Source organism: Hippocampus guttulatus, chromosome 3, assembly GCF_054856545.1.
Source record: "Hippocampus guttulatus isolate MCC_2025c chromosome 3, RoL_Hgut_1.0, whole genome shotgun sequence".
NCBI classification, from domain to species: Eukaryota; Metazoa; Chordata; class Actinopteri; order Syngnathiformes; family Syngnathidae; genus Hippocampus; species Hippocampus guttulatus.
The window spans coordinates 17,142,098-17,154,570 of record NC_141263.1 but is presented as its reverse complement, the minus strand read 5'-3'; the positions used below and the strand labels follow the sequence as shown (position 1 = coordinate 17,154,570).

General features: G+C 40.9%; 1 protein-coding gene across 1 annotated transcript in view; it reads left to right on the top strand.

The window, feature by feature from the left end:
* The window catches only part of LOC147207693 (CUB and sushi domain-containing protein 1-like), a 357,336-nt gene that overhangs the window by 320,925 nt on the left and 23,938 nt on the right, over nt 1-12,473 (top strand). Inside the window, exons 60-62 of the mRNA XM_086107135.1 lie at nt 1,813-1,998; nt 7,129-7,305; nt 7,577-7,762. Coding sequence (XP_085963261.1) covers nt 1,813-1,998; nt 7,129-7,305; nt 7,577-7,762 — 549 coding nt within the window. The remainder of the gene's footprint in view (nt 1-1,812; nt 1,999-7,128; nt 7,306-7,576; nt 7,763-12,473) is intronic.

Genomic DNA, 12,473 nt, shown 5'->3' with positions numbered 1-12,473 from the left:
GTCTTGCGTCTTGATGATTTACAACGGACATCAAAACCAATTACTAAGAAAGAGTTGGGGGATATGTATTTAATGATCTTCTGTCAAACACCAGTAACTTTGAGACTACTTTTACATAAGTGAAAGTGAAAAGGGTACTTCATCCAGGCTTAGTCTACCCGTTTGAGGATGAAGGTTGAACAAGACGAAGAGTCGCGGTTTGCTACTCATGTTGTCGAGTGCAGCTATTATGCACACCTCATAACACTACAACTGATCATTTCCGGAGCCAGCGTCAACCGTCTCAACAGCCGGAACCCAATAAGCTCGCTCGGCTGGCCTCGGACCAGAAGGCTCAGCGGGGCAGAATCCATCCTGCAGCTGGAGAACCTCATTCAGATGCGCGGCGCTTCGATGGGAGCTCTTAAAGTCACAAATCCCTACCGGTGGAATTTAAGCTCCTGCAGTTGTGACACGCTCAGCGCTTTCACTGCTAGAACAATTTAGCGCAGCCTTAATGCAAAGTTATGCTAGTTTGCAAGGGTGTCACTCTGTCTGCGAATGCCTCGGTATATACACTATATATCTCTGCAACGTGTAAGATAACATCATATTTCATAAATGTATTTTTTCCCCCCAAACAAACAATTTTATATATAAGCACTAAAACTAGTCAGCATGGCATTCAGCATGCCAGGAAGTCTTGACCGGCACCAGCTATATGGCTTCATAAATATACACCCCTTGCATTATTGAATTGTGCCATTAAAGTCAAGGTCTTATTGTTAACAATCGTGAAATAAGGAAAAGTAATGTGCACCTTTATTGGGCTCGCCAGCCTTTTTGAAACTGAGAGCTACGTGAAGGTCTACCAGCTTGATACACACTGCTGAAATAACTTTGCTCAATTTGCCTTTATGTTAATACTTATAATAAATGATATTCATTTATGTAAAGACACGGATCAAGTTCATGCTTTACCACAATAATTCAGAAAGGAAGGAAGGAAGGAAGCATACATATCAATTTGCTACATTTTATTTCTATAAATTTCTGCTCGTGTTTATATTTTCAAATCATCACTTCTGTAGCATTGTGGAAAATCACAATGTCCCATCACTGGTGAACTATATTCAAAACAGGCCCCCTGGCTTCTCATGTGGTACTTGAGTCCGGCCTGGTGCACGCGGCACCTCATCAGTGATCCTCGTCTAAGACAAATACATTGATTGATACTGTATTCATTCCGTGAGGGGATTTAAACGGTCACAGTAGTATTAATCAGATAAATATTGTACATTTGTATCGACACAGTACAGTATGTACAATCACCAAAGTACAAACATTTAAAAAAAAAAAGCAATGGCATTGAGAAAGAATTAAAAGAAATTCAAATCTACATTAAAAAAAGATTAGCTTGTTTCATTTTGGTATATGGTAAGTACAGGATACAATGAATGGAAAACGGGATGTCTGATTTGCCCACAACTACAAAAGGTTGTTTTTATTTTTTGAGTCACCGTGGAGTAAACGTAATACTAGTTTTAAAAAACAGCATTGAAATAAAGTGTGAAAGACATCTCAAGGAGGGTATAACTATTTGATAAACCACGATATTTGGCGTATGTGACATCACATTTGTCACATGATGCCAATGCCTGTCCATTCACAACTTCACATACATACAACACATCATTTAAAGAAAATTTTGCTGAGGCTTTCTACATGTTGCCTGTGCATTTCTTTCTCCATTCTCCCTCATATGAGCATGTGCAATTTCCCAGGTTGTTAGTGGAAGGGACATTAACGCCAGCTATCTCTTTCTCACTAAAGGTCTGAGTCCAGGGATGTGCGGTGACACGGGGGTTCCTCCCCACGGTGCCCGTTTAGGAGGGGAAGAGTTTAAAACCAAGAGCTTGCTGCGTTTCAGCTGCGAGGCGGGATACAATCTGATCGGCTCCGCTGAGAGGACGTGCCTCCACAACGGCACCTGGAGTGGAACGCAGCCCGTGTGCCAAGGTGAGCGAGCCCAGCAGCGAGCGTTCACACAGGGGACCTGCAGTGATGTGAAATCCTCTCACTCCTCCGGGGCGGGGTTGTTTTCGACGAAAGTCACGTTCTTTATTTGCACACAACTCTTCTGCAACCATTTTCTTTGGCAGCTTCTCATTTTCTTACCATATCCAGTCATGCGTTTAATAAGAGTCCCCAAAGATAGATCCATCAATCCTTTTCCATGCCACTCGTCCTGATGAAGTTTGCAGGTGAGTTGGAGCCATTGCTTGCCGACCTGAGGCAAATAATAATAATAATAATAATAATAAAATAAATGGAATATGGGCAGCCCAGCGGCCCAGTGGTTAGCGCGTCGACCTCACAGTGCAGAGGTATCGGGTTCAATTCCAGCTCCGGGCTCCCTCTGTGGAGTTTGTATGTTCTCCCCGGGCCTGCGTGGGTTTTCTCCGGGTACTCCGGTTTCCTCCCACATTCCAAAAACATGCATGGCAGGCTGATTGAACACTCAAAATTGTCCCTAGGTATGAGTGTGAGCGAGGATGGTTGTTCGTCTGTGTGTGCCCTGCGATTGGCTGGCAACCGGTTCAGGGTGTCCCCCGCCTACTGCCCGAAGACAGCTGGGATAGGCTCCAGCACCTCCTGCAATCTTGGGAGGATAAGTCGATCGGAAAATGAATGAATGAATGAATAAATGGAGTACACGCTGAAGGTTCAGGAGTCACTCATAGACTTGAGATACAAAATGCAGAAATCCAACTTTGTTACTGTGAAAATATGAGCAACCACATCAGATCGAAGTTCACCAAAATAATTCGCCCTGGTTTGTGGGATACTACCGGTATATTAATTTGCAGCATTTATCTTTTTTTTTGTTTTGTGTTGTCTGAGGTTAAGGGTGGCTCTCTTATGCAAACAAATCTTTGGGCAAATTAACCTTGTCAACCTTTCAAAAATGTTGGTCAAAACCAAAATGTGAGGGAGTGCAAATTTTGTGTTGAACCTCTTTGCCCTCCTGAATTATGGACTCCATTATTCTGAAATGTATGTAAAAAATAAATCAGCTTAGCCTCCCAAGTTGTGCAACTTAATCACTCCTTCAATAATATGAATGCAATCCATCTCGCTTGGTATGTTGGTCATAGTCAGCTTCTAATTCCAGTTGCATATTCCATATATTATTGTGAAATGAGCACAAAATTTAGAGAGAGTCATCAGTCTGTGCTCTGAGTCTTGAAATGTGACAAAGGAGCAGAGGTTAAAACTGCAACAGTAAATGGTATTTGAAATTTAAGCTGCAGCTATGTGAAGCATTTTGGGGGGGTAACAGAAGGAAAAGTACTGAGCTGTGTATGCACGTGTGTGGCCTGGATATAGAGGATTTCAGCTCGTGACTGCACTGGATTTCCCAATCTGTGCTAACAAAGGGATCCCTATACACAGCAACAGCAGTTTCCAAAGATGCCTCGTAAACCCTTCGGAGTTTAGAGGAAATTAAAGTGGGTCCTCATAGCGCTGTAGAGAATTCAGAAAAGGGAAGTGGCATTTTTTTCCCCCCTCCTCTTCTTACCTACAGTGTGTTATATGTCTGCATTAGTGATTGGTGAACAATGTGGCATGTAAAATTGAAAAGCTAAAGTACCGAGTGAAAAACTACTCAAGTGTTAACTGGTGAGTTCTAATTTACATTTTCTTTGAATCAGAGATAAACATCAAATAAAACACAAAATAGGAATGTGCAACTATAGACGGTGCTGAACAATATCACTTTAACTTAAACAATGGAAAAGCTCTTTACAAAATAACAAATTACAGCAAATCCAGCGACAAGAAAGTGTCCTAAATAATTTTGTTTCCACTTGCAGAACAGCCCAACAGAACACCGCAATGTGTTTTCTCAAATTCGATTTGAAGTCCTTGTATGCTGAAATGTGGACACTTTTCGGGCAGATGCAGATGACAGCGTATGACAGCTCTTGTTTTTTTTTTTTTTTTTTTTGTAGTCTGTAAAGTAAACGAATTAAATCTGAGGCCTTGGGTGTTCTGCCTCTTCTAAATCAGATGTTATTGTTTCCTCTGTTGCATCTTCCATGCTTCATCTAAATTCGTACCTTTGAAAACGTTTGATTAAAACTCCAAATTGCATTCAATGGTAGCGATCAGTAATATCAAATGAATGCGCGTGATGAATCGAATTTTCTGGCTCCAAATTTTTTTGATCGTGTGGAATTTGATTAATCTCGATATTCTGTTTCAAATGCATAGTTTTAAATCACCATGCCTTGAATTAATTGAGGCATAATGGATTTTGTTACTCGGCAGCAAGCAGATGACGCCACTCAGCAGGCCGCTGGAGAAGAAATGGAGCAATTATTTTGAACTTGAATTTTGCAAAGCTTTGTTGAAACAGTTGCAAGAATTAAATTAAGTAAAACTCATTCTGGGTGTAGTCTTGATGCACTGTTTTGCAATGTCAGCACATCTGTATTTGTGCAACCTCTCAATGCCCTTGAAATGTTGAGCTCTATTGTTAGTTTAATATGCAAGAAAATGCGCATTACAATGTGGATAATATTCCAAAACACTTTCTGCCATTTCTAAAGTGATACAGGATATAATACAATACAATACATCCTGATGTATTTCACGCTTTCACAATAGCTGCAGCTGTAGCAAAGCGCTACAAACAAACAAACAAAGAATGCCAAGGGATAATCAATTTGTCATATTTCAAAAAAGACAAGCCTGCTACCTGTCTATCAGTGCATCTTATTCTGCACAATACATCCATACACTTAGTCCAGCTAGTTTCTAAGGTTGTCCAAGTGTTTCTTTGTGTGACACAAATTCTTTGTCTGTCATTAAACTAATGATGGTTAAGAGCTGAATCAGAAAGGCTGGGGTATCTATAACTGAGACATACAAAGACCCATACATGCATCCGTCTTGTCACGTATACAATTGTACTCCGTGGGCAGACACACAAAGAAAGCAGTACACGTGTGAGGTTACTCATCAATAGGTGTTCAATTGTTAAAGTCGTCAAATCACATTCTTATTAGTGAATGTTCTGTGGGGGTTTGATCTTCCTTTGCTGTTCTATTCATGTTCGCGTGGCTCCATGGATTTTGAAAAATGTTTTCTAATTAAACACCCAAGGCCTAACTATCTTGTGAAAATGTTTGATGAGGCACTTGTTAGTCGTACATAAACATAGGGGGAAAGACGCTCATGCTTCAATCACACAGCATGATCTTAGCGAAGATAACAAGCTAGTAAGCATGCTAACAAAAAGTGTGCCACGACATGAAATGTAATGGCATTGTCCAGTTTCCAGATCTTTGAAGATACTGTATGTGTATTGTTTTTTTCCAACTGCTGCATGCCCCCCTAATCATATTCAGTGGAATTCATTCATCAGACACATGCGTTGTGTCAACATGTCTGATTTTACAAAGACAGTTAGATCATCCTGAAAATGTAAACCTCAAACAGGCCTAGAATTGATTGAGAAATGAAGTCATTCTTTAGGGTCAATGGGAAAACAAGGAATGACCCCACAAAAATACCCCAAAATAAAAGCATCAGTCACACTGATTAAGCATCCAAATGTCCATCCATCCAACACCTACCGCTTACCCTTTGGTTGGGTCACGGGGGCAGCGTCTTAAGCAGGGAAGCCCAGACTTCCCTCTCGCCATCCACATCTTCCAACTCTTCCGGAGGGATTCCAGTGTGTTCCCAGGCCAGCCAAGAGTCTTTAAAGCGTTTCCTTGGCCATCCCCGGGGCCTCCTGCCTGTGTGACCCGGAACATCTCACCAGAGAGGCATCTAGAAGGCATCCCAAATGCACTAGCCACCTCATTTGGCTCCTCTCAATGTCGTCTCAACTCTTGAGATCCGTGCTTCTCACCCTATCTCTAAAAGAGATCCCGGACATCCTGCGGAGGAAACTCACTTCGCCTGGTTGTATCTGGGATCTTGTCCTTTCGGTTATGGCCCACAACTCTTGACCATAGGTGAGGGTAAGGAACGTATATCGAGCGGTAAATCGAGAGCTTTGCCTCTCTGCTCAGCTCCTTCTTCACCACGACAGAGCAATACATAGTCCTCATCACACCAGACGCTGCCCTGATCCGCCTGTCCATCTCCCGCTCCGTCCTGCACTCACTTGTGAACAAGACCCTGAGATACCTGACCTCCTCCATTTAGGGTGTGATCTCATTCCTGACCTGGAGTGGGTATTCCACCCTCTTCTGACTGAGGACAATCATCTCAGATTTAGAGGTGCTGATTTTCATTCCAATTGCTTCACACTTGCCTGTGAACCGCTCCCATGAGAGTTGAAGATTGCAGCTTGAAGAAGCCACAAAAAACAGAGATGCAATGCTGAGGCCAACAAACCAGACCACCTTAACGCATCAGCTGCTAAAGGTTTTGTCCATAATGTTTATGAAGGGAATCGGTGACGAAGGGCAGACTTGGTGGAGTCTAACCCGCACTGGAAACAAATCCGACTTACTTCCGGCAATGCGGACTTAAATCTGACATCACTGGAACAGGGAGCGAACTGAGTAGCTGTCTAAAATTCCTCTTGTACGTACAATGCAAGAGGTTCATAACATAAAAGTCATAAAATATCAATTTTTCAATTGATACTTTCTTTGAAAATGTCAATCAAAACTTATCATGGTATGATACAGCTGTTATCATGAATTATTACTTTGTTATATGATGCAGGTGTACTCATGTTGTAATCATTGAGCGTGACTGGCTCATACATTTTTGCATGTTTTTTTATTTTCTGCAAAAACAATAATAGCAGTTTGAAACCACAGTGAATAGTTATACTACTGTAACTGTGTTTAGCCTACAGATCGCTGCTAAAATACTACTCTGTCTGCTTTTCAGTGCAGGGAATCTGTCCAGCAACCCTTACTATTCAATTACCGGTAGCCTCACTACCTCAAGGACATGTTTTTTTGTTTTGTTTTTTATTTCCAACTGGCTCCAGCACTAATCCCATTATTGCAGACAATACCACAATTGACTTTGAGTGCCAGCAAGACAGTGTTGCTCTCATGGACATTATTAATAAGATTAACCATCCTTTTGGAATCTGCCTTCACTTCTTAGCTGTGTCGTGCGGCAACCCTGGCACCCCAGCCCAAGGCAGGATCGTCTTCAGTGATGGCATCACCTTCGGCAGTTCAGTGGCTTACGCATGCTGGGAAGGGTTCAAAACTTCGGGCTTGACGACCAGACACTGCACAACAAATGGGACGTGGACAGGACAACCACCAGACTGCACTGGTAGGGGAAAGTCGAGTATAAGAAGGTGCAAAGATGATTACGTTACACCAGGGGTTCACTAACGTACCTAACCAAAATTTGATGCCTAACCCGGACCCAATTTGTTCAACAAATTCAACATACCAACTAATAATGAAGAATCAACAATACATGATCTTTACTGATGTGATAAATCAAAAAGCCTAATGTTTGGGAAACCCAGGATTAGATAACAAATGGAAGGACAGATCATTGCCGTGCATAACACAATGTCCCATCCCACTTCCTGCAGTGATCACTTGTGGAGACCCAGGACCAATCGCCAACGGCGTGTACTTGGGACGTGATTTCACCTTCAACCACACGGTGGCATACCATTGTAACCCGGGTCACCTAATGGAACCACCTGGACCAGGTCGTAGTGTTTTACAATGCACTAAAGATGGACAGTGGAACCAAACCAAACCCAGCTGTAAAGGTAATTTCCCTTTATACCAAAAGATGAAGTGCTAGTTGGACTCTCTGAACTCCAAAGGGGGGGGGGGTCTATGATTTAAAGAAAAGATATCCTGTGTTGATGCAGATAAAATGCACTGCAATGAAATTACACTAATAATGAGATGATTCAAAGCACGCTCATTAGCAACCGAAAGTGAACTACTAAACAATTTAATTTCATTTGGGTGCTGCACCATTTACTTGATTTGGTCGACAACAATGTCAACACAAGTGCCACTGGTTATAATTTTATTAATTTGTCTCATGCTGGCAGTCTGACTCGGATACATAGCATACATTTTAGAGCTGAAATTACCCATTTAACTATTTATCATAATGATTTTAAACATCCTTTCAGTTCTTCCATGATGTGCTTGTTACAAGCAAGAACATAAACACAGCATACAACAGACAGACGCTTTCCCACAAATCCATTTAAGATTCAACATGCAGTGTAAAAAGATTACATTTGCATTTCTGGTGCTGAAACTGTCTGATAACAATCATTTAGGTTGTACTTCAACCAGTTTCTACCGCACCCCTATAAATAAATTATTTAACAAAAATTTATATCAGACTAATCAATTTTTTCATACTTATTAAGCTGCAGGGATACAAGTTAACGAAGTGGATTTCGGATCAGTGTAAAAACAGCGGAAAGATTAGGCATTGGTGTCAAGACATAAAAGTAGTAATAAACTCTAGGTAAGATGTTTTCTGTTTGGGCTAGTAAAATAACACAAACCAATCACGGCTGGGGCAAGATTAAATTTTGTTCCTGGAAATCACAAAATTGTTAAATAATGGTTTATTTCAGGAGCAACTTTTTGTTTTCCACAAACACAAAGGTAGAAAACAAAAAAGGAATTGCATTATGAGCCCAACATTTTACAAGAATCCATATTCAGAGTTTGGACCACAGTTCTCAACAACATAAAAAGGAATGTTTCCTGAAACTCCCTCCAACATTTCATCCCACAAACACGAAATATCCAGCTGGCTCTTGTGGTTGCTGTGCCTTTGAACTGAGATGAAAAAGCTAGGAAAGCCAGCAGAGAGGAGATGCACAGAGAGGGGAAGCAGAGAAGCAGGAGATACTGTAGGTGATCGAAAATGAGAGAGAGGCTGGAAATTGAAAAAGGGAAAATTAGAGGGGGGAGCGGAAGAATGGGCAAAAAGAGGCCGCTAGGGTAAGTAAAAAGCGTTTCAAACAATTCACAGGGTTTTATTTGATCCCGTTTTGGAGATGCCATTTCCTCATACGCGTCCGCAGATGGGGTAGGAGCAGCTTTGTTATTCAACAGCCCTTTTTTGCTCCTCATAGTTGTTCTGAAGCAAAGAATCTAACCCCCAACTGTTCCCTTGACAGCACCTTCTAACCCCCTCCACTACTTTGTGCGTGCGCATGGCTGCATGTGCGCGCTGCCTCCGTCTTACCGAGACGTTCCCCCTAAGGGATTAAGGAAGAATCTCAAAATGTTATTTTCAACATGTGGCCTAACAGGCAATCATGTGGGAGTTTGGAGGAAGAGGAGAAAATGAACACAGTAAGTAAGCTGAGGGAATTAAAGGGATGAAGGGGCGTGGCAATAAAGAACATTAGATAACTAAGAGCATTGCCCCATGCCAAGGGCCAGCTCAATTTTTCCATAGAATGTAATGAAAGTGCCTCACAATACAAATCACCTTTTTTAATGAGAATTGGTCAAGGGTAGATTTGGTGTCATTCTGTTGCCTGGCAAACAAGTATAGAGGAAACCTAAAAGAAAAAATGAACATCCTGAAGGTTTCCCGGAAGAAAAACACTACAGGGTCCAACAAAAACTAGCCTCGTTCTGATTTTTCTTTGGCATTTTGTGACTACACAATGGAACCAGTGATGGCAAAGAGTACCGCTAAGTGTGACCATAGAACCAGAAATGGAACCGAGCAATATGGCTCAACCAGCATTAAGTCAACCAAAATAATTAAATCAATTGGATCGTAGCAACGCAACTGCGTGTAAAGGGCAGATGCCACTATTAAAAACAGCAAAAAAAATGCAAATCATGCCTGTCCTTTTCTCAGGTTTGCAAAATAAATTGGGTTGGAAATAACTAGGATGCCCTTTTCAAGCTATTTTCATGGTCAATACTCCCATTTTGAACCGCTGTTTTCTCCTTCATGATAAATATGCAAATAAGCTTTGTTCCAATGGAGTCGATGTTCTCCTTTAATTTGATGTTGAAAATTGCTTTCCTATGATTGGTAGTGGCCAATATGCGGTCATCGTACGGCCGCCGTGTTTCTTCTCTTCTCGTCTCCATCTCTGTTGAAATTCAGGCTACACATTGGAAGAACTAGTGCGAAATTTGAACTCACAATCTCTTGTCTGTGATGCAGAGTAGACACACTCATCATATCGCTCACTGTACTCACTATATCAATCAAGACTGTGAGTTTTACTTCAAGCATTGCCTGAACACTTATAATGGCAAGATTTTGACTGTCAAACTAATTCCATGTAAAGTAGGAAAACAAATGCAAATGCAAGCCAATCAGAGGAAACACTATTATGATAAACACCAAATGTCCTTGTGGGGCGGTTACGAAGCAATTAAAAATACGCAACAAAGTGATGGAGGATTTAGGAGTGGAAAAAACAAAGTGTCATTAGGACACATGACAGTCACGAGTTGTGTGAAAAAAGCAAAAGAAGTGACGGTGATGTGCCATCAGCGAGGATGCAATGGCAGCGTTGCAGGGAGGCGGGTGAGTGAGGAAGCACATTGTAGATAAAACAAAAGAAGCAAATCAATATCTGCCCCCAAACCTGTAAACACACAAGATGATAGGGATTAGCCTCTAAAATATGTTGACTGGCTGAATTATACCAAGAAAAAGATGTTTGAAAGACATATGAGGGGGTGTCGAGGGGTGCGCAAGAGGAGCAATAATTTGAGAGATGGAGAGAATGAGAGCAATGTGAGAAGATTAAAATTCAAGAAAAACTGTATGGGAGAAGGACCGGTTAGAAGAATGGCTGGAGGGGAATTCGCTTAAAATGGGCAGGAGACAAAAGGAAGGAATGAATAATGTGGAGAACGTCTCATGAAGGATGAAAAAGTGAGCAGTGAGCATGCAAGATGAAATCAGGATTATTGGATACATATTTCTAGTTTAGTTTTTATTTTGTTTTGCCTTTTTAAAAATTTTAATTCTGTAAGTTTTAATTAATTTTTAGAATTGATGTGTTAGTTTTTATTAGTCTTACAGGTAGTTTGGGAGGGAAATGCCTAATTTCCAGTTACTTTTTGAGCTTTAATTGACTTTTTTTTTTGTAATATGGTGTATTTGTTAGGTGCGAGTTGAAAAAAAAGCCCCCAATATATTTTCCTTATCAAATAAAAAAAAAAAAGAGCATTTGAAAACTGTATCAACATAAGTGCAATCAGTTGAAGAAAAAGTGTTGGGCCTTAATGCTGCTTCTAAAGTGAAAATGCAAATGAAAAACAAAACTTAATCCACTATTAATGTGACCTAAAATCTGGACAACTCACTTGAAAAAAAGAAAACTTTCTGAGATGGAAGAAAATAAACCAAGATGTGTTTCTGCATGGGTCCGTGTTTACAAATACCACATTCAAACTCGTGAAATTGGGGTCACCATACACCCGTTACCATTCAGGGTTCTCTGCTTAAACGCCCCAAAAGATTTAGTAGTTTTCATGGCTTGTCTGATTTTGTGCTAACACTTACTCCTGTTTGGAACTGTTCATAATTCCCTCCACATTTTGCGTCATGTTCCAATCCCAGCAAAAAAATCAAACGCATAATGCTGTCACCGCTATGCTTCCCTGCAGGAATTGTGCAACTGAATATTAATATTCCACAATACAAAAATAGCAACAATGATAAAATAATAAGAATAATTAAAAGTTTACTTTTAGAAATCCCTACCTCAAATGGGGAGGATAAAAGCATATTAGTCGGTGGGCATTGAGAGACGTACAACACAGCCAGCTTTCTTCCCCAGTTGGATTGAATTGTTTGTGTCAACCAAGATAGCATTTAGCTGCCACCACAACCACCAACTGCCTGTCTACTTGCAGTTATTTATGTATTTATTTTTCTGAAATGTGGACGTTTGATCAATATATATTTCTAACAGCAATGTATCTCCTGAATACAACGAATACCAGGCTCAGTGGAAAGAAATCACAAATTTGGGAGGGTGAACTGAGTAAGTCTGAAAGGCTCATTATAGTGACTTGACTGAAAGAACAAAATCTATTTTCTTTTGTAGTTCATAGCATTTGTACTCCTGCTCGCCACTGGTCTAGTGAAAATGCAAGGTGGCGAGGGAAGCATAAAAGAAAAAAAAACCTAAAAGTGGAGAGATAGGAGAGCAGGAGAACTCATTAAAGCAAGTGGGGAGGAACATGCCCATATGTTGTGTGTCTGAGTGTTGCTGGTTGGGTAACAACAGTTGGGATATTGCTTGATATCCTTGCACTGATTCCTGATCTCGCTATTACAACATATATGGGCTTTGTGAGCATGGATGGCTCATGTATACATAGAACGCATGCTTGTGTGTGTTTGCGAATCAAGTGTGAAACCATCTGTCTGCTTGTTGGGTGGGAATTGCTGCGATTTTATTAGAAGTCGGGGATCCTGCAGATGGTGATCAGCTATTATCTTTGGGAGTT